General features: G+C 37.4%; 1 protein-coding gene across 3 annotated transcripts in view; it reads left to right on the top strand.

Annotated features, from left to right (window-relative positions):
• ccdc85a (coiled-coil domain containing 85A) overlaps window positions 1-1,335 on the top strand; it is a 24,203-nt gene extending 22,868 nt beyond the window's left edge. For all 3 annotated transcript variants that reach the window (XR_014603544.1, XM_084092985.1, XM_084092986.1), the window contains exons 3-4: window positions 1-48; window positions 883-1,335. The exon at window positions 1-48 is cut by the window's left edge and continues 10 nt beyond it. Coding sequence is in view for 2 of the 3 variants with exons in the window: in XM_084092985.1 (XP_083949111.1) it covers window positions 1-48; window positions 883-898 (64 nt within the window). In the remaining variant the exon portion in view is untranslated. The remainder of the gene's footprint in view (window positions 49-882) is intronic.
• The last annotated feature ends 11,668 nt before the right edge of the window (window positions 1,336-13,003 follow it).

Here is a 13,003-nt window from a genome sequence, read left to right as displayed (position 1 = left end):
GGCTGGCTGTTGCAGCAGCTCCTGCAGAAGTGTCAGGCTTTGGGACAGGTATGGTTCACATCTGTACTGTGCAGTTTGCATGTTACTAATGCTCAAAAGAGGATTATCATGACATATGCTGAAGATTCACATGGTTATACATTTGTGTTTGTGTGTGTGTTTACACTTAGGTTAGTGTAGTATCACTACTGTTTAAAAGTCTGAGATCAGTAAGTTTTTTGACAAAATTATACTTTTATATAAGAATTAAATTTGTCAAAAGCAGCAGCTAAGCACTGATAATAAGGAATATTCCACCAAATTAGCATATCAGAATGGTTTCTAAAGGATCATGTGAAGACTGGAGTAATGATGCTGAAAATTCAGCTTTGCTATCACAAGAAAATGTAAGGAATTACATTTTAAAACGGTTATTTTAAATTGTAATGATATTTCGCAATATTACTATTTTTACTGTATTTCCGATCAAATAAACAAAGCCTTAGTGAGCACGTGAGACTTCTTTCAAAAACATTAAAAGCATTTGTGTCTTTTGAATAGTAGTGTGGTTTTATGTTAGTATGAGGCAGTTTTACTGGCTGTGTTCTGCAAGGTATGTGGGGTAACTGACCCTTGATCCTTCTCAGATGCTCCATCTAACAGAAACTAGCAGAGAAGTTAATATTTAATGATGCAGATTTATGGCAGAATAATTCAACCTGAGGGAAAGCATTAGAATAATTTGCCCTCTTCATTTTGCTGAGCACACAAAAGTTTAAACACACACACACACATAAAAAAAACAAAACATGAATGCATACTAAAACACTACATGTTGCCATTTTATATATAAATATGCAAACTCATATTCCATCCTAATCAACTGTTCATTTTACCCCATAGTTTTGATGCCTCCTGACCTCGACTGGATCTGGATCCAGCGCTGGGACCCGGGCCATGAAAAAGGATCCCTGATGCTTTCATTTAACTTGCACTGACAGAAATGGAAGGCGAGGATGAAAAAGTGTGATTGAAGGACAATAACTTTTTTTAGAGCAGCCAGTGTCTCTCGTCCCCCTCCCTCACCACGCTGGTTCCTGCTGGTCTCCCAATACAACTTGCAGCCCTGCACAACCGAGGTCTGGAGGAGGGATTCCTTGGGATACAAACAGCTGGAAATAACACGATTGCCAAAAGGATTTCTCAAATGGGAGATTTAATCATCTATCTTTTGCCAACAAAATAGACCTACCTCCTTTGAACGAAAGCAGGTGAAAAAAAAATTGAAATGGGACTGAGACACTATGACACAAATTGTTTACAGTCATCACAAAACACACAATCAATCTTCACTGCAAAAAAAAAAAGAAGAAAATTCATTATTTTGTATTGTTTTCCAGTAAAGAATCTAAACATCCTTTAAACAAAACGGCATTAGATATTTAGATGGGATTCAGAGAATATACTGTACCTATTTTTTTGTTGTTGTAAATTTTTGGTTTTCTTTCTCCTTTCAGAAATTTATTTTAAGCACAAACCTCACTAAATATTATATATATGCTTTAAACATCATAAAATATTAAAATATTAAACAGTACAAAATAGTATATATAATTATACACAAAATTTGCCTAAATTGCACCAGATATTGTACAACTTGTTTTAATGGATTCTGATAGAAGAGATTATAGGGGAGAAAACTTAAAGATATAATCTCTCAAAACAAGTCTTATGCAGTTCTGCTCATTTAAGGATGTCTAGATATTTTTTACTAAAAAACAATCAGATAAAAATAGAGATTACAATTACATTTTGCAGTGTGCCAAAATCTTGCACAAGCAGGCAAACACCTATTACCAAGTTGGTCTTATGCCTCTAAGAACAAGGGTATTTCTCAAGATGTGTTAAGGTAAAGAGCAATACTGAATGTCAGTGGCTGGCAGATTTCAAGTTTTAGCCGAAATTTGAATGATAATGACATCAAGTCATATCGATCACTGCCTGGCTTTCAATAAGACCTGTGTGATGACCGTTTATTTATTATGTTGACTATGGCCATGTGTAAAGTATGGTAGTTAAATGCATAACTATCTATATAGTCGCTAAAGTCAAAAGTCAAAGCGGGAGCCCCTCGTGTCTCTCAGTATCCCATTACTGATCTTTTCGTATAGATGCGGTGTTGTGTGATGTGAAAGAAGCACATAGAAAGCTGCTGCTGCACCCGAGACTTGTGTAGCCAGACGCTTTAGGCTTCCATTGTGTCGAGTTCTGTCGCGTCTGGTGTTTCTGCCCTCACTGCTGCCGAAATCAAGCGGCCCAATCACAAAGCTTTTCTAAGCTACACATATCCTGACCATTTCAATGCTTTTTGCAATTGCCAAACCCATTTTATTGTTCACCAATAAAATGGGATTTCTTTTCAATGTCTATCTGTTGATTCAAAAGGCCCTATGGCTCTTTTAGAGCCCACAATTGCTTGGTTTCAGTAGAAAAAGCAAGGTATGCCCTCACATTCTCTGTTTTTGGGCCATGACTGAGAGGTAAAACCACTGGACTATACTGTATAAACCATCATGCCTCTCTTCTTACCAGGTATTTCACACTGAACCTCTACTTGCTGAAAGTACAAACCACACACACACGTTCCCTGTATTGTTGCGTTTCATTTGAGAGGACTTCATAGTTTATATTTGTTCCCTCACTGAACGTAACACACATCGCAAACCATCAATCCTGTATACCGTCAGTGTTAAAAACAGCAAAAGCTACTTGATAAGCTCATTAACCTGTGACTTTTTTATTTTTGTTGACAGATTATAAAACAGAACAAATATTAATATATAAAAACGTTTATGTTTTTAAAAAGTAAAGAGAGTAGTTTAAGGCTTAGTTTTTTATATATAATAATTATAATTATTATTTTTGACGTACTGGTATTATTGAATCTATAAATATTATATTAAGAGATGTATGTAAAAGACAATAAAGTCTTCTTTATGTAAAACACTTGATTTGACTCTTATTTTGCCTGTTTTGTTCACTGTTTGCCTGGACACCAGAGATAAGATTCCTGATGTTGACATGTTTTCAATATAACTTGTTGCTTAAAGGGATAATTCACCCAAAAATGAAAATTCTGTCATCATTTACTCACCCTCACCCGTCTTTCTAAGCCTGTATGATTTTCTTTCATCTATATGGAACAGAAAAGGAGATATTTTTGCTCTTATGCTCATTAAAGGCTGCATTTATTTGATTGAAAATGCTGTAATAAACAGTAAAATTGTGGAATATTAATACTATTTAAAATAACTGTTCTCAATGTTAATATATTTTAAAATATAGTTTATTCCTGTAACAGCAAAGCTGAATTTTCAGCATCATTACTCCAGTCTTCAGTGTCACATGATCCGTACACTAATTTGCTGCTCAAGAAACTGAATTTCTTATTATTAGCAATGTTGAAAATGGTTGTTCTGTTAATATAAACTGTGATACTTGATAATGAGGTTTCTTTGATTGATAGAAAGTTCAAAAGAAAATAATTTATTTCAAATAGAAGTCTTTTGTAAAAATGTGCAAGTCTTTAATGTCACCCTTTCTGAATAAATGAATTCCTTAAAAAATGGTACAAGGGTGTACAATGGAAGTCAGTGGGGTCCAAAACTACATTTGTCCCCATTGACTTTCATTGTATGGACAAAAGGACAGAGGATGTGTAAATGATGATAGAATGTTCATTTCTGGGTGAACTGTCCCATTAACATTAAGAATCAGGCAACACCTGGTATTAGTGTATTAGTATTTCAAATATCATGAGAAAATATGGGATGTTTGCAAATAAGCATTATTCAAATCTGTTATCATCACTATTTTTGTTTATTAGTCTTCTGTTTTTTAATTGTATCTCACTGTGCATGTTTAAGTATGGTAAATACTATTAAAATAAATATGCGTGCCCTACTCTGCTATGGTACGGGGAGTATATCAGCCAGAAGGTAAGGGGCAAAGAGCAGAACTGTGTGCTCTGATTAAGATGTATTATTGTCAAGGGAGCACGACACACTCTCTCTCACACACACAAACACTGAGTCCTAATGTCTGCTCTTTGCTTTTCACTGCAATGCAGCACTCATTGGGATCCTGCTGAGAGCGGCCCAAATGCCTACCTGACCAAAAAACACCCAATCCATCAACACAAACATCAGACCGAGAGGAACCAAAAGCCCTATAAATACTCTTCTGCCTCTCTCTCTTTCTCTCTCTGATACACACACATACATGCACACACACGCACACATTTTCATTAAAACCCCATCTTCATATTTATACCAATCAATACAATAAGATTTCATAGTGGATGTGGCTCCCACCCCCTCAAACCTAGAATGAGGTGATGGAAAATGAAGACTTAAAAATGCAGTGCTGTTCAAAGACAAATAAATAGTTATGAAATGCTGAGCTGGAGAAATGCAGCAATTCTGCGCTGGCGTTCTGCCTATGGCTTAAAGCGAGCTCTGCCGGAGGGATTTTTTGCAGAATGAGGCAAAAGAAAGTTGTTTTGGCTGGTATTTAATGATGCCAGTATTGCAGATGTCAAAGAATTCATAAAATTTAGTTAAAAATGAAATGATCAGGGAGCCATCTTGCACCAGAAATATTTATCCGATCTAATATTCTCTATAATAAAAATGCTTTGCAAATCAAATAATATACGATATACTGTATATTGGTATGAACAGTATGTGCATGTATGTGTGTTTGTGTGTGTGTCAGAAGGTGATTGTCACTAGGCATTACGAGAACAGAGATAGTGAGTGTGAGAGGAGAGGGACACAGTCACCTCCTCAGAGACTCGTCTCCATGGTGACACATGTGAGCGCCACTTATATTCTGACATCAAAGACAGCCCTCCACATCTTTTACATCCCATAACAGAACCTCAAATTTTTGTTTACTGAATTGTCTCTTCATATACTGTATATTCTATTTGGTCACTGCAATGTTATAGAACCATTTTTTTTTTTTTTTTTTTTTTTGAGGAAAAGGCCCTTGTAATCCCCTATTAGGGATTAGAATGAAATTAGTGATTTAAAAAGGAAGATTTCATAAATCCAAAACATGATCCTGGTGCAAAAACGCTTGTAGCAAAGTGCGCAAAAGCTGTTGACTAAACAGAGTACACACAAATGGAAATGTGCTTGATCCCTAAACTCATTTACAAGATTAGGAAAACAAAAATAGGGTGGTGCTTTCTTCAGGAAGTGTAATAGACTTGTATTGGTGCTAAGCCACAGCAGACAAAAAAAGGTTTCTTGAAGTTTCATATAATCATATAGAATGACTCAGATATTACTCATCATGTTGGTACTGGTTCAACTGGCAGCACTGCAGCACATCTGGAGAGTAAAGTCATAATCTTTTTATACAAGTATTAGAGCATTAGTGCAGATTTTGCAACGGGTTCAAGTTGGTCACGCACACTCTCCATGTTGACCAATGGAACACTGTTTGGCTTGAAAATGAGTTGTGCTTCATTCATCGCAACACTATTGACAATGGACAATGAACCTAATGTGACCGCAACTTTACTTTGAATGAAGGACCTGAGGAACCACAGTATATCAGAGAGACTTGGGGTGTATGTGGCACATTTGTCAAAAGTGACAACCTATGGTATCAACCACCCAGAACTACCTAGCAACGCCTTGGTAACCACACACAACACCCTACTGTAATGGCGGTCACTTATCAGCCCTGTTTTTGTCTTAATACACTGTAAAACAAAATAGTTTGTAGGGTACCTAAAAATGTGCTTTGTATGTAATAGTTTAAAAGAAAAACTGAACTTGTCTTAATCAACCTGACTACATGCAAAGTTCTGTCATGAAATTCTAGATGGCACAGGCTGATAGGTCCTTAATTTAAATTTTTAGAGATCACATTGTTAAATTGCACAGCTGATTGGTCGCTGTGGCATCAGCAGCCAATGAGCTTGGTGCTCAACATTCAGATACTTGGCATTTGCATTCGCGCTTTCAGAAACCCTCCACCTTCCCCAGCTCCACCTGTATATATCTGCTACAGGGGTTATGTCATGCATGTTATGTGCAGCAGCAGCATGCACTACACGCTACACGCTTCTACACGCTCACAGCAGCATGTCTGTTAGTGTATTGGCTGTAGTAAGTCTCTGTACTTGCTCTGCAGCAGCAGCAGCGTAGCAGATCTATTCCGCCAAGACCAAATACATTAACATTGCCAAATCTATTACCATGCCAATCTCTCAGAGAGCTGAGAAATAAGTTTACACCAACTAAAAGGATTTTCAAGTTTTAATCCACAATAGTTTGTTAAAGTCTTGACCAGCCTGACACAGCAATGGCTCAACCAAGTTGAGATTGGGGCAAAGCTATATATTCGACCAACCAATGATGACCCATGATGCAGGGAGTGTTCGAGAATTATTTCCTGTATTAATAAGTCTTCTCATTCCTCTATCCTTTAATGTTTTCTGCTATCTGTACCCAAACTATAATTTGTCTATTTTTTTCTGTGTCCCCCTCTGGACAGACAGATAGAGATATGCCGCATATTAGCCCAGACACTCATTACCTCCTCATTTTCAGATTAACTGCTTGACAGAAGCAATCAGCAAGCACAAGTCTCTGTAATTACCCGGGAATGATAATAACAGAACTGAGAGATGTTACGACTCTCAACACAGCTCTCTACAGAATATAGATGGTCATGCTCACAGGCATTTAGCATCGAACAAGCGAACATCCATATACGTCCTGTCAGCAGGTTAGAGAGATGAGGAAAAACGTGAACCTTGAAGGATTGAGAGGTTTAGGATTAAAAGGCTGTTTAAGCAGACAGACCCTGAGAAAACAAACATGCAGGATCACACTACAGCGTCTGGACAATCTTATTCCTGAGTCCTAAACAATGACCACTGATCCGATTTAACAAATCGCATTAGAGAGGCTCAAGTTGAAATCGAAACTGTATGATATACCAACCCAATCTAAAAGGAAAACGTAACTATATTACAAGGTGGCAATTTCATATGAATTCGTACAATGCATGATATGAAAATATTTGATTTTTAGAAAAAAGTAAGCGTAAAGGTACTCCCCTAAACTTAACCACCAATGGGGCATAATAAGATCGGATGAGATTCTACAAATTAATTCAGCCTCCATTAGTTACGAATTGCTGTGAGATTGTGTTGGATATGCACAGAACCACACAAGCTAGTCACGTGAACTACGCAAACAGCTGAGCACATTCTGAATAAGGCTACACCACAGGGGAGTGTATATGTGTGTGTGCAGGCATGAACACTCTGCACTATATTCGGAAGGCCCACTGGAATGGCATTGATGAAGCCTGGAGCACCTGTGGCCTTGTGTCTCCCATCCTGTGCCCGCCGCACAGGGCACCCAGCTGGGAGAGGCTGAGGACATGACTGGGCTCCAGGCCAACAGAACACAAGGATGCTGAAAGCCAGTGGGGAGTCAACAGAACTCATTCATCCCTGTTGTCAATAACTTTATGACATCAGCTCACACATTGACACCCTCTGCTTCGGATTGGTCCTTAGAGCCAGAAACAGAGTTCACCTTGGCTTGGAAAGGTGAACGAAAGTTTGCGTCACTTTGGCGGTTGCCAAAGACATGTGGAGAGCTGAGCCAGCCTGTAAGTACTGGTGGAGATTATTACTGTGACCCTGAAATAAAGGATGGTGTGAAAGAATCATGGTGAAGGAGTGAAAGGGGAGAAGTGATGGATAAGGAACAGGAGTTCAAAGGTTCTTTTTGAACTTTCTATTCACCAAAGAATCTGTCACACCCGTAAACAGGCAGAACCCAAATGCAGAGGAAAATGTATACGTATATTTAGTCCACAGAGAAACAATTCACAACAGGCCTGGAGGATGAAGAACAATCCAAATAACAGATGATGAGGTTGACTGGAAGTAGACGATGAACTTCAGTCAGACAGTCCAATCAGTATAATCCATCATTGAATGAAAGGGAATCCAACTTGGAATGAATCGAAGCACAAAGAGACAAAGAATATAAACTCTGGATGAGAAAACAACACAGTGAGACAAGAACAACGATAGTGAATGAATGCAAAACACTGAGGTATAAATAGGGGGAAACAAATTAGACAACAGGTGAGCACAGGCTTTTTTTTTCCTTTTTTTTTTTCTGTGAGATTCACCCATATATCAAATGCAGGCTTATCTGTTATGTGTTCCATTTGTGGCAGTGGCCCATTGAATGTGAATTTTTATATACATATCCAGCCTTTTCCATTACAGAAAAAGGCCTCCTAAATATGGCCTAGCAAGGATAATCTGTCCCCTTTCACCATCTGTTGGCCCATAAACACTGCAGCTGTATGGCACGCATTAAACTCACTGCTACTGTCTTACATCTCTCCGTATCACACCTGAGACTCATATACTATGCTGAACTCCTGTCTACTGAATGCTTACATCTCCTAATAACCATGAAAACACAAAAACACACACAAAGGCTAACAGCAATTGATTTACACTTCAACGAGTCCATGAACTATTAAACACAGTTATAGTTTTTTAAAGCTACAGTTGTTGCCATCACATTATATAACAATGTCATTATCTCAGCTGATTTGGGTTACATATCTTTCCACATGGAGCTAGAATTCCCAGAGAGCATTTAGATTAACATGATGACATTGGATAGATGGATTTGAGCCTGTTGAACCAGAGCATGTTCGTATTGCTTCCTCATCCCTCAGTGTGAGCACTGCCACCACCCTACACCACCGCAAATCTCATTGGTCTCCAACATAGAAAGACACACCAAGCCAGAGAGAGGGAGAAATGCATTGCAATGAGGGACAGAGGGTCCGCAGCACCGCTGAGAGACACTGGAGATGAATTGGATAGAAAATAGCGTGGAGAATATGTGGTTTTGATGGACGGTTGTACTCCCATGATGCCAGGCAGAAAATAAGTCTAATTCCTGATTCTCCCCATGGACTCGTACTGCAGACACAGAGAGGAAGGGAATACACCCACATTAACAGCACACACGTCTATAATAAATTAAAAACAGCATGAAAATAGGTAAAATATTATAAACTGCTGTGCTGTAACACAACATTGTGATATAAATGTCAATGCACGTAAAATGCACTACTTATTTTTAGAATGTCAAAACCTATATAATTTTATTAACACAAGGCTGTTTTAACATGTTACAGACATTTACATTTGGGAGGGTCAGATGAACATACTGGTTCATGAGCAAAGGATCATAGCAAGCTATCTCTGTTCTGTCATGTCTGACCATTAGTTAGTGCTGTTCTATGAAGACATCTTACTGAGATAATAGCTGCACAAAATCTTACACTCCTGAATATTTCACACTTTTGTGCCTCTGCCCTTTAAATCCCCTGTCAGGAGTGCTGGTACATAATTAATGTGATGCCTATTTAACATGCTTTAAACATTTAAAGGCATGTCCCCACCCCCGACTCACGTTTGGAGGGAACTTTTTGAGATATCAATAGCCTTGCAGCTGGCATATTGAAAAAAAAGCACTCTCACTTTACAGCAAACTCAAGTGGAGTCACTGGATTATTTAATTTCCCACAGCACTTAAGGGCTTCCTAAATACGGCCAACGCAGTTTCATGAGCTGTTTGCTTCATGATACAATTGGCTCAGACTGAGCTGATCATATGAATTCAGATAATAAAATATAGAAACAACACTACACTGTAAAAAATTTGCTGTAGTTTTGCAGCTGTTTGCCAGTAACTTACTGTAGATTTAAATCGATGTTATTTACTGGCAAGAGTTTGCTCAAAGTTAAATGAACATTAAACATTAACAAGTCTTTGTCTTTACAGAATAAAACTATAAAATAACAACCTAATGCAAAGCATTCTGGGAACCAGAAATCTTCATCAACCTTTTTCTGTTTTTTTCCTTCAGATTTTGGTTCCCAGAATGCTTTGCATGAGGCTGTTATTTTAGTTTTATTCTGTAAAGATAAAGACTTGTTAATGTTTAATGTTCATTTAACTTTGAACAAACTGTTGCCAGTAAATAACATCAATTTAAATCTACAGTAAGTTACTGGCAAGTAGCTGCCAATAATACTGTAATTTCTACAGATTTTTTTAACAGTGTATATTTTACATGTAGTATGTGGAACTTGGACACAATGAAGTATTACATATGCATCATCAAGGGATAACGTACAGTCAGCCGGTCATTTCTGAAGGTGTCTTTTTTTGCGAAAATAACTTTGTTTCTACATTATTCAGCTTTAAATAAATAAATACATTTGAGGTAATGAGAAATTATTCTGTTCACTTTTCCAAATGCTGTTTTTCCTCCTTATTGCAGAAGCAGTATTGTATTTGATAGGATTCTCTTTGACAACACTGATTAGATTAAGAAGACATTTGGTTAATTGAAACCAGATATTTGAAAAACACATACCAGTCAAGGATAATGTAAATCTTAATCTAATCCATTTACGATTTAGGAGGAATTAATCTTAATGCCTCCACAATTGAGTCCTCAAGAATCAGAAATCCTATCTGACACCCATTCAGGCGTTCTGGCGGGTGGAAGACAAATGTTTGAGCAAGATTTCAATTTCTGCCAGCGTCTCCTCCTGTGAGGCAGAATGATTGGGAGAGAGCGCAGTAACCGGGTCCGCATTCATTTGCATTGTAAGACAAACAGGAAATGAGATAAATGAGATTGAGCTGAGTTGAGGCAAAGGATGAGAAATTGAGTGGAAGGATGGAGAGAGAAAAGTCAGAAGACAAGGAGAGAGAAGGGCTCCATCAGTGTCTCTAGCCTTCATCGTTCCTCTCGTAACTCCACCTTTCCTGTCTAAAAGTGGGCGTTCAACACTCTTCATCTTTACTTGCGAGCCATGATTTAAACACTGTAATTAATCACTCATGATTAGAAAGAAAGTCACTTGATGTCTTATTTGAATCATTCAGTGTAAAGTTTTACATAAGCAAAACTCAAAGGTTAGGGATATTTCATATTTTGTTGGTGGCCTGCTTTAAGAATTGTCAGAGGAAAATATTTTTCTTTTTTTTTCTAGCTGTCCTTGTCTGAGCCTGAAGTTACAATCACCCATTGGTGTTTTGTATTGCTTCTCATCCCTCCTTTTTGTCTTTCTTTTGTGTTCCCCCCATGAATCCTTTTATTTAAAGCCAGCAGCATCAACAGTGGTGAATTCAGCTTGTACAGAAGGTAGAAAACACACACTCACCTTTGTCCTTGAGCTCCTCCTGCACAAATGAATTCCACCTGTCCCCACTCATACAGAGGCTTTTTCATCCCAGAGAAGAATCCGTCCCGGCCACTGTGACAAATTAGAAGTGTAATGAGAAAAATAAATAAATACATTTTAAAAAACGGTGGAACGGTGGCCCTGAATGAGTTCTGATTGAATGTTCTCATGAATACTCATGATTATATTTGTTCTTTACCTTTGTGAGTAACAGATTTATCTTAAGTTTTGCATGGCCTGCAATGTCTAGCCTATATGAAGAATATCTCTTTCAAATAACCAGACAGCTTTGTGATCTGGGATCACATTTGCATACATCAGATTAATGAGTATGCTTAATGCTTAAAACTGTGCAGATCCAATGACATCAAATGACAGGTGCAGTTTCCTTTTCTGTGTTGACATTACTGTTCCAAAGTTTAGGGTCAATAAGATTTTTTGGTAATTTACAGTTCTGTTTTACATGAACATACTATGTACTTATTGTAGTAATGACACTAACTGGGTAATAACTAGGTACTAACACCGAACCTACCCCTAAACCTAAACTTAACCCATAGTTACCTTACATTACCAGTACTTTCTTGGGTAACTACACTGTAAGTACACTGTAAGTACACGTACTGTAAAATAAAGTGTAACAGATTTAAAAAAAAAGAAGAAATTCATACTTTTATTCAGCATGAATGATTTCTATTTTAAATAAATTCTGTTCTTCTGTTCTTTTGAACATTCAGTTAATCAATCCCGAAAAAACAAAAACAATAATGGTTTCCTCAAAAATATTAAGCAGCATAACTCTTTTCACCATCTATAATATATATATATATATATATATATATATATATATATATATATATATATATATACATACATACATACATACAGTATAACAGTACTGTATTTCTTAAGATGTTTAGAAGGCATATCACAGGACTCAAAATAGTCGATACGTTTTAGTTACCTCACATCTTAATGTTTAACTATCTACTATATATCATGCAAAAAGTATGTTGAATAAGTCTGCATGCTATAATCCATAAATGTGAAGTATTCATAAAATATGTGAAAAATCCTTAAGTGTGCTTATGATGGTATATAAACACTTTACTATATCCTATGGCCAGGGAAAGCTGTCTCATAAATGACATGAAACCGTGACATGGCTGGCATTGTAGATCATGGCAATGCCAACATGACAGTATATGTCTGGAGTGCAGTAGTAGACACAGGATTGCTATAGAAGATACTTTACTTTTTCAGTGGCGGAAAAGTTCTTCATCAAATGCAGTATAGAACTTTGCTTTGTCCAAACTTTGTACTGCATTCCCAGAACTTTGCATTGTCGGTTTCTTGACATTTAAAAGTTTTTTGATGTCAAGCTCAAGGACTAAAGCAACACAAGTGAACACAATATCCAGGGCCTTGAAAAACACAAAACTGAGTGAGATGTTTTTCACAGAGAGATGTAAATGTGTTTCTTTTCTTGGCTTCTATAACTGCTGGCTGTCCTTCTCCTTGTAATATGTCCTCCTCAGTGATGTGAGTCAGGCATCCTGATCTCCAGATGTACCCGAGAAACACCTGCAGTGATTACGACAGCTGCCCTCATTTCCAGAACTCACAGATCTCTTATCTGCAGCCTAGGAAAAATGAACAATACTATAAAATACAATAATGCTGCCTGTAGTC

This window comes from Abramis brama (genome assembly GCF_963993115.1).
Source record: "Abramis brama genome assembly, chromosome: 19".
Classification (NCBI taxonomy): domain Eukaryota; kingdom Metazoa; phylum Chordata; class Actinopteri; order Cypriniformes; family Leuciscidae; genus Abramis; species Abramis brama.
The sequence above is the reverse complement of the archived record's forward strand: the minus strand, read 5'-3'. Positions and strand labels throughout refer to the sequence as shown.